This window comes from Monodon monoceros, unplaced genomic scaffold, assembly GCF_005190385.1.
Source record: "Monodon monoceros isolate NGI ecotype Baffin Bay Population unplaced genomic scaffold, NGI_Narwhal_1 Super_Scaffold_6, whole genome shotgun sequence".
Taxonomy (NCBI): domain Eukaryota; kingdom Metazoa; phylum Chordata; class Mammalia; order Artiodactyla; family Monodontidae; genus Monodon; species Monodon monoceros.
The window spans coordinates 48,645,419-48,659,264 of NW_021703783.1; the positions used below are offsets into that span (position 1 = coordinate 48,645,419).

General features: G+C 41.6%; 1 protein-coding gene across 2 annotated transcripts in view; it reads left to right on the forward strand.

Moving 5' to 3' along the window:
- The window catches only part of SRGAP1 (SLIT-ROBO Rho GTPase activating protein 1), a 269,221-nt gene that overhangs the window by 130,408 nt on the left and 124,967 nt on the right, over nt 1–13,846 (forward strand). For both annotated transcript variants that reach the window (XM_029205131.1, XM_029205130.1), the window contains exons 2-3: nt 759–954; nt 8,121–8,283. In XM_029205131.1, the coding sequence (XP_029060964.1) occupies nt 759–954; nt 8,121–8,283 (359 nt within the window). The remainder of the gene's footprint in view (nt 1–758; nt 955–8,120; nt 8,284–13,846) is intronic.

The following is a 13,846-nucleotide window of genomic DNA, read 5'->3' on the forward strand; positions in this document are numbered from 1 at the left end:
GGCATTCCTATAAACCCTGAAGCTATGTGTTTTACAAACTAGAAATTTATGCACTAAATCAAAATTACCAGATGTCAGTGTTTGTATGTGCCAACTGGCAAAGAAATTGAGAAGGTTCAGAAGTCTGGAAGAAATGATGCTCACTTCTTTGCCATTCAAACTCAAAAAGGATAGTTGAGGTAAAATGCTGTTTAAAAAACTACAGTGTCCTCAGCTACCCAAAGATGTCACGTGTTACAAATTGTTATCTGAAAGGCTTTCATTTTTTTTCCCCTCATGACTCCACGCATGTTTGTGGCATTGCAAATGTAATCCATGTTTCTATTCTAATTTTTTTTTTTTTTTTTTTGCGGTACGCGGGCCTCTCACCACCGTGGCCTCTCCCGTTGCGGAGCTCAGGCTCCGGACGCATAGGCTCAGCGGCCATGGCTCATGGGCCCATCCGCTCCGCGGCATGTGGGATCCTCCCGGACTGGGGCACGAACCCGTGTTCCCTGCATTGGCAGGCGGACTCTCAACCACTGCGCCACCAGGGAAGCCCTCTATTCTAATTTATTACATTCTTTCCGGAGGCTTATCTCATTCTTTTACAGGGTCAGCAGATATCTTATTTAAAGACCCAAGCTGAGCACAGCAGCCTCGTAAAGGTCCAATACAGAGCTAAATGTATAATAGGATTCATTATTTTTATCTTGCACATACCAGCACACCTCAGTAATTTTCATGAAATCATCAAATGGATTCTCTTCTCTCCTTAGAAATTCGAGCTCAACTGGTAGAACAACAGAAATGCCTGGAGCAGCAAACAGAGATGCGAGTTCAGCTTCTGCAGGACCTGCAAGATTTCTTTCGGAAAAAAGCCGAAATTGAGACGGAATATTCTCGGAACCTAGAAAAGTTAGCAGAAAGGTTCATGGCAAAAACAAGAAGCACTAAGGATCATCAACAGTACAAGTAAGAGGGACTTGGCTCAAATTCACCTTTCCAAGGGGATATCCTACCTTTTTACCACCCTTACTGGTTTTAGAATTTTCCATTTTTGTCTGAAAAGTTGTTGATTGATATATCCCCATAGATAAAAGCAACCCTCTGCATTTATAATTTATGAGCATAAATGTATTACATTTTAAACTAATAGTATTCTCTTGACATGTTCCCTCTTTCCAATAAATACACTAGGAGTTGTTGTTTAACACAGGTAGGTGTTTGGATGGGCAAATTTTAAATAGCTGATTCTTCAAGCAAAGACCTCAAGATTTCTGTATAGTGATCTTACATGAAAATAAGCAGTGAGGGTTGCTTAAATTTATATCCCACCCCCCAATCATGCTTGTGGTCATTGCAGTTGAGACTGACTTAAAACAAGGGCTTTTGGTAAAATGCGTACAATCTAGCTTAATTAAACCTTATATTAATTGCACAGTTGACCCTTGAAGAACACAAGAGTTAGGGGCACCAATCCCCTGCACAGTCAAAAGTCCACATACTGCTATCTCTGCCTCAAAAATAAAGGAATTGATAAATGAGTCATCTAAAGGCAGGAAGCTGAAACAGTTATGGACAGATCAGGACCCAAGTTCTACATATTGTGATCTCTAACTGAACAGAAACTTTCCCCCTCATCTAGTTAATTTAAGGATGTAATGAAAATAGATGTACTATGTTTTTTTATATAAATTTTTTATTTTTATTTTTGGCTGCGCAGGGCCTTTGTTGCCGTGTGCGGGCTTTCTCTAGTTGCGGCAAGCGGGGGCTACTCTTTGTTGCGGTGCATGGGCTTCTCATTGCAGTGGCTTCTCTTGTTGCGGAGCATGGGCCCTAGGCGCACGAGTTTCAGTAGTTGTGGCTCGCAGGCTGTAGAGCGCAATCTCAGTAGTTGCGGCACACGGGCTTAGTTGCTCCACGGCACGTGGGACCTTCCCAGACCAGGGCTCGAACCCGTGTCCCCTTCATTGGCAGGTGGACTTCTAAGCACTGTGCCACAGGGAAGTCCCACAGGGACTATATTTATTGAAAAACATCTGTGTAAGTAGACCTGCACAGTTCAAACCTATGTTCACTGTCAACTGTACTTCATTTGTTTAAAAAAAAAATACATGCAGGTTTTTCTGATGAGATTTACTTTAGAATTTAAATCTGAGACACGAGTAGGCAGACAACTCCCATAGAGTATACAAGGGCTCTGACGGGGTAGATGCCAGGGACAGACCTGATAGAAATCCATTCTGCGGTGTAGGTGGGGACAGCAGAGTCCAGGAAAGGTCCTGGAAGAAGTGATACGTAAGTGAAGACCCAAAGGACTAGTTGGCCAGTAAAGGGACCAGAGCAGAAGGTTCAGGCAAGGGGAACATCACTCATAAGAGACCAGAAGGGAAGGGGTGTAGGGTAGCTTTGCAGAGCAGAAAGTAGGCCGGTGGGAGTGAGTAGCAAGGTGGTGAGCTGTGTGGTGCCCATTGTACATTGTGCCAGATCATGGAGGCCTGTGGATCATACCGGGAAGTTTGGACTTTATCCTAAGGGCCTGAGAAGCCTTCGTAGAGTTTTAAGGAGAAAGAAGACCAGCTCACACCTGCATTTTGAGATGATGACAAAGACCGTAGATAGGATTGGGGGCTGGAGGAGGACACAGTCAGGGGAGGGAGGCCAGGTGGAAGACCCTCACCATAATGGCATGAACTAGCAACACTGCAGGTAGAAAGAAATAGACTTGTTTAGGAGATACTAAAAAGACCTCCCAGTCTTTCATTTCTGGAAAAACAATGAACTAGATAATATGAAAAATACTTGTGCTGTAAAACCCCTGGAAATGCTGACTAAAATATAATAGACATCACTTTAAATGTATAACTGAACTCAGGAAAGTAAGGGAAATTTCCAGGGGCCAAAAAAGGAAAAGGGAATTGAAAACTTGAGTGGTGATTATATCACCCTTTAGTCCCACGTGGGGACAGAAGATGAGGCTAATGCAAGGTAGGGAGCTGGAAGGGAGGACTTCCCCATCACCAATCCTATTGCATTGCATCACAGCCTAAAGTCAGGAGCAACAGTACTATCTCAGTGAAATGGTAGAACAGAAAGCCACTCGCCCACCCACACAGGGGACAACAAAGAGGCCCGTCTGCTCAGCCTGGGCTCCAAATGGAAGGGGGTTGCAGAGAAGCGCATCTTAGCCTTCACCATTGGCTTTGCGGTTCATGGATCCTACATAAAAAGTAGGGTAGGGACTTCCCTGGTGGTGCAGTGGTTAAGAATCCGCCTGCCAATGCAGGGGACACGGGTTCGAGCCCTGGTTCGGGAAGATCCCACATGCCGCGGAGCAGCTAAGCCCCTGCGCCACAACTACTGAGCCTGCGCTCCTAGAGCCCATGCTCCGCAACAAGAGAAGCCACCGCAATGAGAAACCCATGCTCCACAACGAAGAGTGGCCCATGCTCGCTGCAACTAGAGAAAGCCCGAGCACAGCAATGAAGACCCAATGCAGCCAAAAATAAAATTAAAAAAAAAAAGAAAGGGTAGGTTTTTTGAGAAACCTCCATACTGTTTTCCACAGTGGCTACACCAATTTACATTCCCACCAACAGTATAGGAGGGTTCCCTTTCCTCCACACCCTCGCCAACATTTGTTATTTGTGTTCTTTTTGATGATGGCCATTCTGACACTACAATGAGGTGGTATCTCATCGTAGTTTTTTTTTTTTTTTTTTTAATTTATTTGTTTGTTTATTCATTTTTGGCTGTGTCGGGTCTTCGTTCCTGTGCAAGGGCTTTCTCTAGTTGTGGCGAGCAGGGGCCGCTCTTCATCGCGGCGCGCGGGCCTCTCACTGTTGCGGCCTCTCTTGTTGCGGAGCACAGGCTTCAGACATGCAATCTCAGTAGTTGTGGCTCACGGGCCCAGTTTCTCCACGGCATGTGGGATCTTCCCAGACCAGGGCTCGAACCAGTGTCCCCTGCATTGTCAGGCAGATTCTCAACCACTGCGCCACCAAGGAAGCCCTCATCGTAGTTTCTTTTTTAAAGAAGATGTTGGGGGCAGGAGTTTATTAATTAATTAATTTATTTTTGTTGTGATGGGTCTTCGTTTCTGTGAGAGGGCTTTCTCTAGTTGTGGCAAGCGGGGGCCACTCTTCATCGCGGCGCGCGGGCCTCTCACTATCGCGGCCTCTCTTTTTGCAGAGCACAGGCTCCAGATGCACAGGCTCTGTGGTTGTGGCTTACGGGCCTAGTTGCTCCACAGCATGTGGGATCCTCCCAGACCAGGGCTCGAACCCGTGTCCCCTGAATTAGCAGGCACATTCTCAACCACTACGCCACCAGGGAAGCCCCCTCATCGTAATTTTGATTTGCATTTCCTTGATGATTAACAATGTTGAGCATCTTTTCATGTGCCTGTTGGCCATCTGCATTTCCTTTTTCGCAATTCCACTCCTGGGTATTTATCAAAAAAAAAACAAAAGCACTAATTCAAAAAGATACATGCACCCCAATATTCATAGCAGCATTATTTACAATTACCAAGGTATGGAAACAACCTACGTGTCCATGAACAGATGAATGGATAAAGAAGCTGTGTTAAATATGCATAATGGAATACTGCTCAGCCATAAAAAAGAATGAAATATTGCCATTTGCAGCAACATGGATGGACTTGGAGGGTATTATGCTAAGTGAAATCAGTCAGACAAAGACAAATACTGTATGATATCACTTATATGTGGAATCTAAAAAATACAACAAACTGGGCTTCCCTGGTGGCGCAGTGGTTCAGAGTCCGCCTGCCGATGCAGGGGACACAGGTTCGTGCCCCAGTCCGGGAAGATCCCACGTGACGCGGAGCGGCTGGGCCCGTGAGCCATGGCCGCTGAGCCTGCACGTCCGGAGCCTGTGCTCCGCAACGGGAGAGGCCACAACAGTGAGAGGCCCGCGTACCGAAAAAAAAATAATAAAATAAATACAACAAACTAGTGAATATAATAAGGAAGAAGCAGACTCACAGATATAGAGAAAAAACTAGTGGTTACCAGTGCAGAGAGGGAAGTGGGGAGGGGCAACCAGGGGGTAAGGGATTAAGAGGTACAAACTATTATGTATAAAATAATCTACAAGGATATATTGTACAACATGGGGAATATAGCCAATATTTTATAATAACTATAAATGGAGTACAACCTATAAAAATTGTGAATCACTATGTTGTACACCTGTAACTTATATGATATTGTACATCAACTCTACGTCAATAAAAAAATTTTTTCTAACCCTTAAAGAAAAGGTAGGAACTTTTGAAGAAAAAAAGGAAGTAGGGGTCCTTTTGCAGAAGCAAATGCAGAACTATTCTGGGTAGGGAATACTTTTTTAATTTGTATTTTTGGGTGACTTTAACCTCTAGTGTTGGTCAGCATAGAAATAAATTTTGGTGATGGTTCCCAGGGTGAGCAAATATCAAATGTGCTTGACAGAGACTGGAGCCAGTACTACATCCTCATTTATAGAAACTGTCCCTTTTTAAAAGTGATTGCAAATAAGAAGACAGCCCATTTGTACATTCAGTAAATATTTTTGAATGTCTCCTTCTGTGTTCTGTACTTGGTAATCTCTTGTGAACTGAAAGCATGGATGGACCCATGCACCTTAGTCTGATCCCTGAGTGGATCAGCTGCCACCTTTTGTTCCTCCTGGTTTTTTCACTAGTTTTCTTCAAAACGTAGGCAGCTCGGAATTTTCCTTGAGTAAGTTTATTATTGACTACAGAACTGAAGATAAGGTAATAAGTCTACAGAAAGGATACACCAGGCTTAGGGGGGAATAAATCAAAGACAGCCCTTTAGGAAAGAGTCACACAGACCTGGTTTGAATACTGGCTCTACTGTGTGACTTTGGTCAAGTTGCTTAACCTTTCTGAGCCTTGGTTTCCTAACTTGTAAAATGAGATTTTGTGACCAGTAAATGAGAAACGTAACAAATGGTTGATGTGATTAATAGCTGACATGGGGTATGCACTCAGTATTCCTTCTCTTCACGAAACAAATGTTAAATCTTTAGCACCTGTACTTTACCAATCATTTGAGCTGGGCTGTGGAGTCTAGCTCTTACTCAGTTTTGGGGTGCTTGTTGTGTGGGATAATCCTTGGCCTAAAGTTGCCACAGCATTGGTAGAAAGACCAAGGCTTGGATCAGCCTCCCTGGACTCAGAGACTTTCCCTGACACCAGCTTTGGTCTTGAGCAAATCATTGTGCCTTGCTAAAGCTTAAGTTCTCTTATTGATAGAGGGGATACAAAGCATCTCTGCCTTAAGTTGTAGTGGTAAGGATTAGGTAGAGTTAATATATGTAAAGTCTTTAGACCAGCCGCTAGATGAAAATCGCTAACTTTACACAGCACTTACTATGAATCTAAGGCATTCTAGTAAGCCCTAAAAATACATATATTAACTCAAATAATCCTCATAATCTTATGAGATCGGTACTGTTGCTTTACCCATTTTATAGATGAAGTAACGGAGGCACAGAGAGGTTTAAATAATTTGGCCAAGATCTCCTAGGTAATTGTTCCAGGATTTGAAGCGAGGCAGTATAGATCCATATTCCATGCTCTTGCCTTGTATGCTCAGTAGGTGCTCAGTAAATGATAGCTTAGCTGCCTCTGTTGTTTTTGTTGTTGTTGATACTGTTATCACTTACTATTAAGGCAATAAAAAGTGTTTGTTCAATGAATGAAATAACATTTATTTAATGCTGACCACAGGCAGGGCCCTGCGGATACAAAAAAGTATGAAATGTTCTCAAAGAACTTATGGGTTACTTCATCATAAAGGATATACAGAAAAGTTAATATAAGATAATGCTTACCTCTTGGGCTGGGCGGCTAGAGAATGTCAGTGGAAAGGCTTCAATATTCTTCCATAGAACCATTGCCCCTTGCCCAATGGCTTTGAGAGAAAAGGAGGGTTCTTTAGGTTGGGGGTGTAATTCTTAATGTGCCAGCTGGGAGAGTGGGAGGCTTCTCTTCTGGGTGTAAGTGCTGGGACCCTAGATCAGGGGTTTCTTCCCTTACACCCATCCATACTTCTGTGGTCTACTTCCTCTTTCTTTTAGAGAGGGTTTTGACTGATGCAGTGTTAAATCCTGAATCCGAGGGACATAAGGGCTGAAAGTCCTTCTTTAATCATTTTTCTAATTTAATTAGTATTCAGAATCATAAATCATCATGAATATTAGGAGGATAACATGTCTGATAAAATAGCACTAGTGTCCCTGAGTTAGGATAAACATTCTATGCCATTTTGCCATTTTAGAGTTAGATTTTTAAAGTAAAAAAACAAACATTGTACTTTTTTTTTTTTTTTTTTAAAGCAGTAATATCCCCGTCGGTCACTGCTTTTGTTTGGAGTTTTTCTTTAAAACTTTTTACAAGTTGCCCTTTGTGGTTTATATTCACTTTTCACTTTATTATGTAGAATAAAACAAGGAGTGGTTACAAATCTGAAATAACTTAATGGGTTTAAAAAGGAGATGTGACATGTCATAAGCCAGTAAACTTTTTGGTTCTATTCACAAGCCCTGAGACAATGCTGGAAAGTTCTGCTTCCCAGGAACACGTTTTGGGAGGCTGGAGGTTAAGTATCAGGGGATTAGTAAATCATCCTCACATTTGTGTTCCATGGAAAGTATACCTAGCCAAATTTCTTTTCCAACAGCAGACTGGACATTCAGAGCACGCTTTGCGTTCAGTGGCAAACCACAGTCTGTCTGTGAGACAGTAGTCAATAGATTTTTATGTAAACATAAACTGCTTTCTTCAATGGGGCGTTTAAAGCTAAAAGCCTGCCTTAGTACTGTATATGTTAGGGTCCCATGCCCTTGTCAGGAGTGTGGGTTTTGACGGGTGTTCTCGGTTCAAGTTTTTTCTTCCAAGCCTAGGGGAGCTGCTGGCTGGGTGCCTTCCCAGCCTGGAAGGCTGTTCTGCTGGCTCTCGAGTGTCTTGCTATGAGCAATGCTCAGAGGAGAAAGAACAGGGACAGTGCCCGTCTGTTGTGGCTCCTAGTTTGCCTTGGTGACTTTCCCTTAGCTGATTGGGGCAGCTTTGAACTTGATGGTAATTCTCTCTCTCCTTCACTTCTTAGGAAAGACCAGAACTTGTTGTCTCCAGTGAACTGCTGGTATTTGCTCCTGAACCAAGTGAGACGAGAAAGCAAAGACCACGCAACCTTGAGTGACATCTATCTGAACAATGTGATTATGCGTTTCATGCAGATAAGTGAGGATTCCACCAGGATGTTTAAAAAGGTATCCTCCATCAATCCTGCCAGAGTGTGCTTCCCTATAACCACTGAGCCCGTAACCAAGACTGAGAAGGGTCTGCTGCCTTAATGACTTAATTGTATTCAATAAATATTAGGCTCAAAAAATAAATAAATGAACAGATATTTTAAAGACACAGAACAAAAAGTTAAATCGCTGCTCTCTTGGGAAAATGTTATCACAGTTTTTTTCTTATTCCCACCAGACTAGCAGCAGAAGCTGTGAGAGAGTGACAGGAAAAAAATTCCCCAGGGCATGGAAAATTCAGTCCCTTACTTGCCAGAGAGCTTCCTCCTTCCCAAATCCACTTTAAAAAAAAAAAAAAAAAAAAAAAAGGAACTGGGCTTTTAAGGCTTCATATCATTGTTACCAGTCTCAGCCAGCTCTCAGCAATTTTTTTTGTTGTTTGGACATCTTTGTTGAGAACAATAACAAAATTGGACCATTTCCTGTGTAGGGAATGCAGCTACTTGCTCAATAAGACTGGCTTTTGGTTTTTATGTTTATAGGACAAGGGTTCTCTACCACCTCCTCAGCTTCATACTCAGGGTGTTTGGTGCCTATACCAATATCTGTACATCTATTCAGTAAGTAATTATTAGTTTCAGAAAGTGGGGGGGAAACCACCTTGTAGATTAAAGACATTTATGTTTCAGAGGGACCCCTTAAAACAAAGTTGTGTCATGCAGGCCATCTGGGAAACTTCTTAGTCATGTTTGATGTGTCCACATTAGATTTGATTTCTGACCTAGAAATGGAATTTAGCAAACTCCAAGTTTTCTTTTGCTCTCTTAAATAGGAAAAAAAAAAGTTTCAAACGAAGGAGAAATTTTTAAAATTTGGAAATAAGAACATATTAAGAAGAGACCACGTAGAGAAATATCCTATGTATCTTAAAACATAGAGATTTTTAAAAAATAGTTTAGACTGAGCCAGGAAAGTAAGTAATTTTCTTGTACGTCAGCCCTTTCTGCCAAGACCTCATTTGGTTCAATGGGCTTTTTGCGTCTTGTCCTCTATGAGTGAGAGATGGTGTCAGGTCTTGGAAAGGTTACTTTGATGAAGAAAAACTAGTCCCAGTGCTCAAGGAGGTCACAGTTAATCCAAATTTGTATGACACTATATGATGCTTCCCAGTCATGGGGATGCTGGCAGCCTTTCAGCCAGGGCCTCTGGGACCAGCACCTCAATTGACTTCGTTTATTTATCCATCCAGCAAAACATCTTTAAAATGCCAGGCCGGGAAGCAGAGTTAAAAGACACGTTCCCTGCCTACAAAGAATCCATTACAATAATTAACAGTCACCACAATAAGGGAACACACAACCTGTGGTAGAAACTTGAAGGCTGGAAATCTTAACCCTACTGAGGGGCCAGGATGTTCTTCATAGAGGAGGGAACACCCGAAGTGAGACCTGTAGGAGATGGAGGTGGTCATCAAGCAGCTGAGAACAACGAACTATTCCAGGTAGAAAGCAGAAGCGTGACACATTCAGGGAAAGGAAAGAGTTTGGTGTGACTGGACCAGGGGTTGTATGGGAATGAGTGATGGGGTGTGAGGCTAGAAAGGACTGTCATATCAAAAGGGACTTTGCATGTCTTGCGAAGCTGTAAGGATTTGTGTTTTGTATGTCAAAGTCAAGGGCTTCATAAAGTTGATGGAAACGTAGGGCTGAGAGTCAAATGGATTGGGACTTGAATCCCAACTCTTCTGCTTTTGTGATCTTGGGAGATGATTTAAGAGAGTGCTCTCTTCTGTCTAAGGGAGTGGGGAAGGCTGGACTGGCAGAAGGGGAAGGTGAGCCTATGGGAGCTCTGGGGCTGGGATGGCCCTTTAGAGTTTGTCGCCAAGGAGGCCTCGCCTTTGTTTTGCAGACATTGGATTTGAGCTGCCCTTGGGGAGGGGCTAAGTAATCTTGGGGTGATGCAGCTCCCCTTGGAGGGTAGTTCCCAAGGGTGATTCCGAGAGAGAGGTCAGCTGTAAGTTTCGACAGCCAGCAGCCAATATTCCCAGTAGTTGGGGAAATATGTTCTTGAAAGAGGGCCTGAGGAATGTACAGTAAGTACACACCACGCCTGCTTGTTTGCTACCTAGAAGTTCTCTTCTTATCCAGATTTTCTGGGACTCAGAATTGTAATCCTTGGAAGCTGCCTATTTATAGCAGACTCCTGGTTACTTCAGCATTTAGTGGGGAGAACAGCCTTCTCACCGCTAACTATTGCTGATCAGCTGGAAAGTTCATAGTCATTACAGTGACACGTATAAAATTCCACTTCCTCAAGCAGACCCAGCAGATGACATGCCTCACCTTTCCATGTTTTTCAAATTAAGAATAAGAGAAGGTAAGACTGGAGCTTCTTGAGGAGCCAGATCAGCCCACTAGGACACATTTGTCATCTGCAAAGATAGGAAGCCAGGACCCATATCTGTCAAGTCCAGAGAACTTCATATCCCTTTAGATTAAAAAGCAAGACTAGGCTTTTCTGCTTTTTTTTTTATATATATATCATCAAGCCGTTCTCCTTCTCCAGCTCTTCTTCCATTGTTATGGTTCCAGAAGCATATTTTTTTATCAAAACAGAAGGAAATGATCAGAACCAGTCTGAATTGACCTTTAGAACTTGTGTGGAGTCCTTAGTGAGCATAATGCTTGTTCTTCTTGGGAGGGGATTTTGCAGCTTACTCGTTTTTCAAAAATAACCCCATGTCTGTATGGAGATCCAGTTAGATGCTGGGTGCTTGACAGGTACACCGTCTTACACAGCTGTGTCATATTCAATTTAGTCATTGACCAAGAATCCTTTTACCCAGACTGTTCTATCAAATAAGGAGTTTGGAGCAGGTAATTCTAGGAATGTTTTTGTTTCCAAATGGATATAATAATCAGGAAGACACTTATAGGAATACCTAATTCCAGGCATAGGTATAGGCAACAGCTTCAAGACTTAAATTTTAATCACATCAGAACCAGTTTTAGAAATAGTTGCCTATGCTTGACAGTTTTCAACGGGTAAAAAAAGGGAAGCTTTAAAAAAAAAATAATACCCAATTATTCAAGTATCAGCTATTTCAAATTTAGGTCTTTAGAGCTGTAGATGAAGCCTGTTGGTCAGAATAACATAGTGATTCATCTCTAAGTCTCTGACATCAGATACTTTGCGTATGAATCTTAGTTTTGTCACTCTTGTTATCTTTGTGGACCTGGGAGTGTTTGTAAACCTCTTAATTCAAGTCTCAGTTTCTGCATCTGTAATAGTAACCTATTTCAGATACCTGTATGGAGATTCATGAGTCCTGCATGGAAAGCTACTTAACCCCAGTGTCTAGATTTAATGCTAATATGGTCTAGCTAATTTTTAGCTGTTATCTTTGTTATTATCTATACTGTAAACACTTATTCCTTACACCTGCAATAATTATGTAATGTGAAATTACACCAGGCATTATCTTAAATGTGTCCTCATTCTAAAGAGACTATGTAGCACAACTGTGATGAACACCGTCCAGATCGTCACATGGTATTTGTATATCACTTATTATGAAGTTCCAAACCATGTTTGTAAACAGACTCTGAGAAATGCTCCAGCACCCTTGCTTGGAGCTGAATTAAAATTTTGGTCCTCACATTTCAACAATTAATGGGAACTTAGGGGATAATGCAGTGAATACCTGTGTTGGTCAGCACCCCCTGTGCCTCTCAGGTCCCCCACAGCTATTTCACATAGACAGTCTTAACTTTGAGGCTTCACTGATTTCTTCATTCATTCAACAATGAGTTATTCAATTCCAGACCCTCTGTTAGGTATGGACAATGTGAGCACAGACAGAGTAGGACTCTGCTTTTACTCTCATAAGTTCTGCTTTACTGTTTTAGGAGAAGGTCAGAAATTGGAGACTCCTTGTACACAGGGGTCTTTCATTATCAGTCCTACTGTCCTTCCCGAAGAACCAGAGGCAGTGAGGTGCCTCTTGCCGTGTTCTCCAGCCCTGCCTGCTGGAGTGATGAGATTTTGCCACCTTCTTTCCATTACTCACACTCAAGAGTGGTCTGCATCTGGGTTGGCGCTGCAGCCAGAAATTGTGTGATTCGTATGTTAAATATAAAGTAATTAGCGTCAGCAGTCACCATGTAGGAAAGACCACAGCTAGCTTGCAATAATCACTTTATTTAAGCACCTTATCACATGATCTTCTGTATCAAGTCTACGAATGTTAACAGAAGTATGTAGTTTAGAGGGAGCACCATAAAATGGCAGCCTTTGAATATGTTAAATTATCTCTGTGTGTTTTAAATTATCTACAAGTCTGTCATTTCCCCATGGATTGTTTTCAAATTATTAATGTTTTTATTCTTGGTTTGCATAAATATGTGTACAAATATAATTTATTTTGTTTCTTCACCAATAATAATGACATAACCCTACCACTTTACTGAATTTTAACTGTGCACCCAGCACCATGCCCAGCGTTTTTCACACATTAACTCATGCACCCTCACAGCTGCCCAATGAACAGGGATTATAAGCCACATTTCAGGGATGAGGAAACAAAAGGCTCAGATATAATTTGCAGAGCTGGGCTGGCTGGTACGTCTTCTTGTCTTTGCCTGTACGTCTTAGGTAGTTCGTAGTTACTATAACTGTGTTGGTGTTTTTCAGTGGTAACTGGAGATGTTACACAATGCACAGTTTAGAAACTTCTGAGATTGGGACACTGTGGGTCTTGGCCCCATTCATTTCTAATGAAAATCCTGAAGAATGATAGTTCTGGATGAGGCAGCAAAATCTGTCAGTCATCCAAGTTATAGGCAGAGATTCAAAGCAGCAGAAACTGGCTGCAAGCCACTGAGAATGACCTCACTTTGGCCTAAATGCCGTAGGTTATCAGATTCAGACTCACAGGAATTAAATTAACCCACTTTTGGTATTGTTGATTGTATGGCCTAATCTGAAAGGAAAGAGAAATTACTAGTAAGATTTGGAAATTTGAGGTCATTTTAAAATTTTTATCAAAACTAATCATATTCTATTTCAATACCCTAGTATGAAGGAAAACAAAGACATTTCATGGGAGAAAAAGAAAAACACTGTGTTTTCAATTAGGCCATTTAAAATAAGTTAATATTCAAGCAGCTGCTCTGAGTTAATAAATGATACTAATCTAGTACAGATCTCTAAGGCTCTAACCTTGTTTTGAAGAAAAAGTCCCTAAGTTTAAAAAAATCTGAAAACTTTACAGATCTATAAATAAAAGTCTTTCCTATTGTACAAATCTATATAAATCTATATATAAAAGAGAGTCTATTTCTTTTTGAATATAAAAATACATATTCATTGTAGAAGTTTAGAAAACACCAAAAAATATAAAAATGGAAATGCGTTACCCATATTAATACTACCTACTGGTAATATTTCTGGCTATATCTTTTCAGCATTCATATGTATAAGCATACATGTGTACTACACAAACATACATACATATGTATTTTACAAAATTGAGATTTCATTGCAGATAGCCTGGGAACCTGCCCTGTTCATGGAACATATC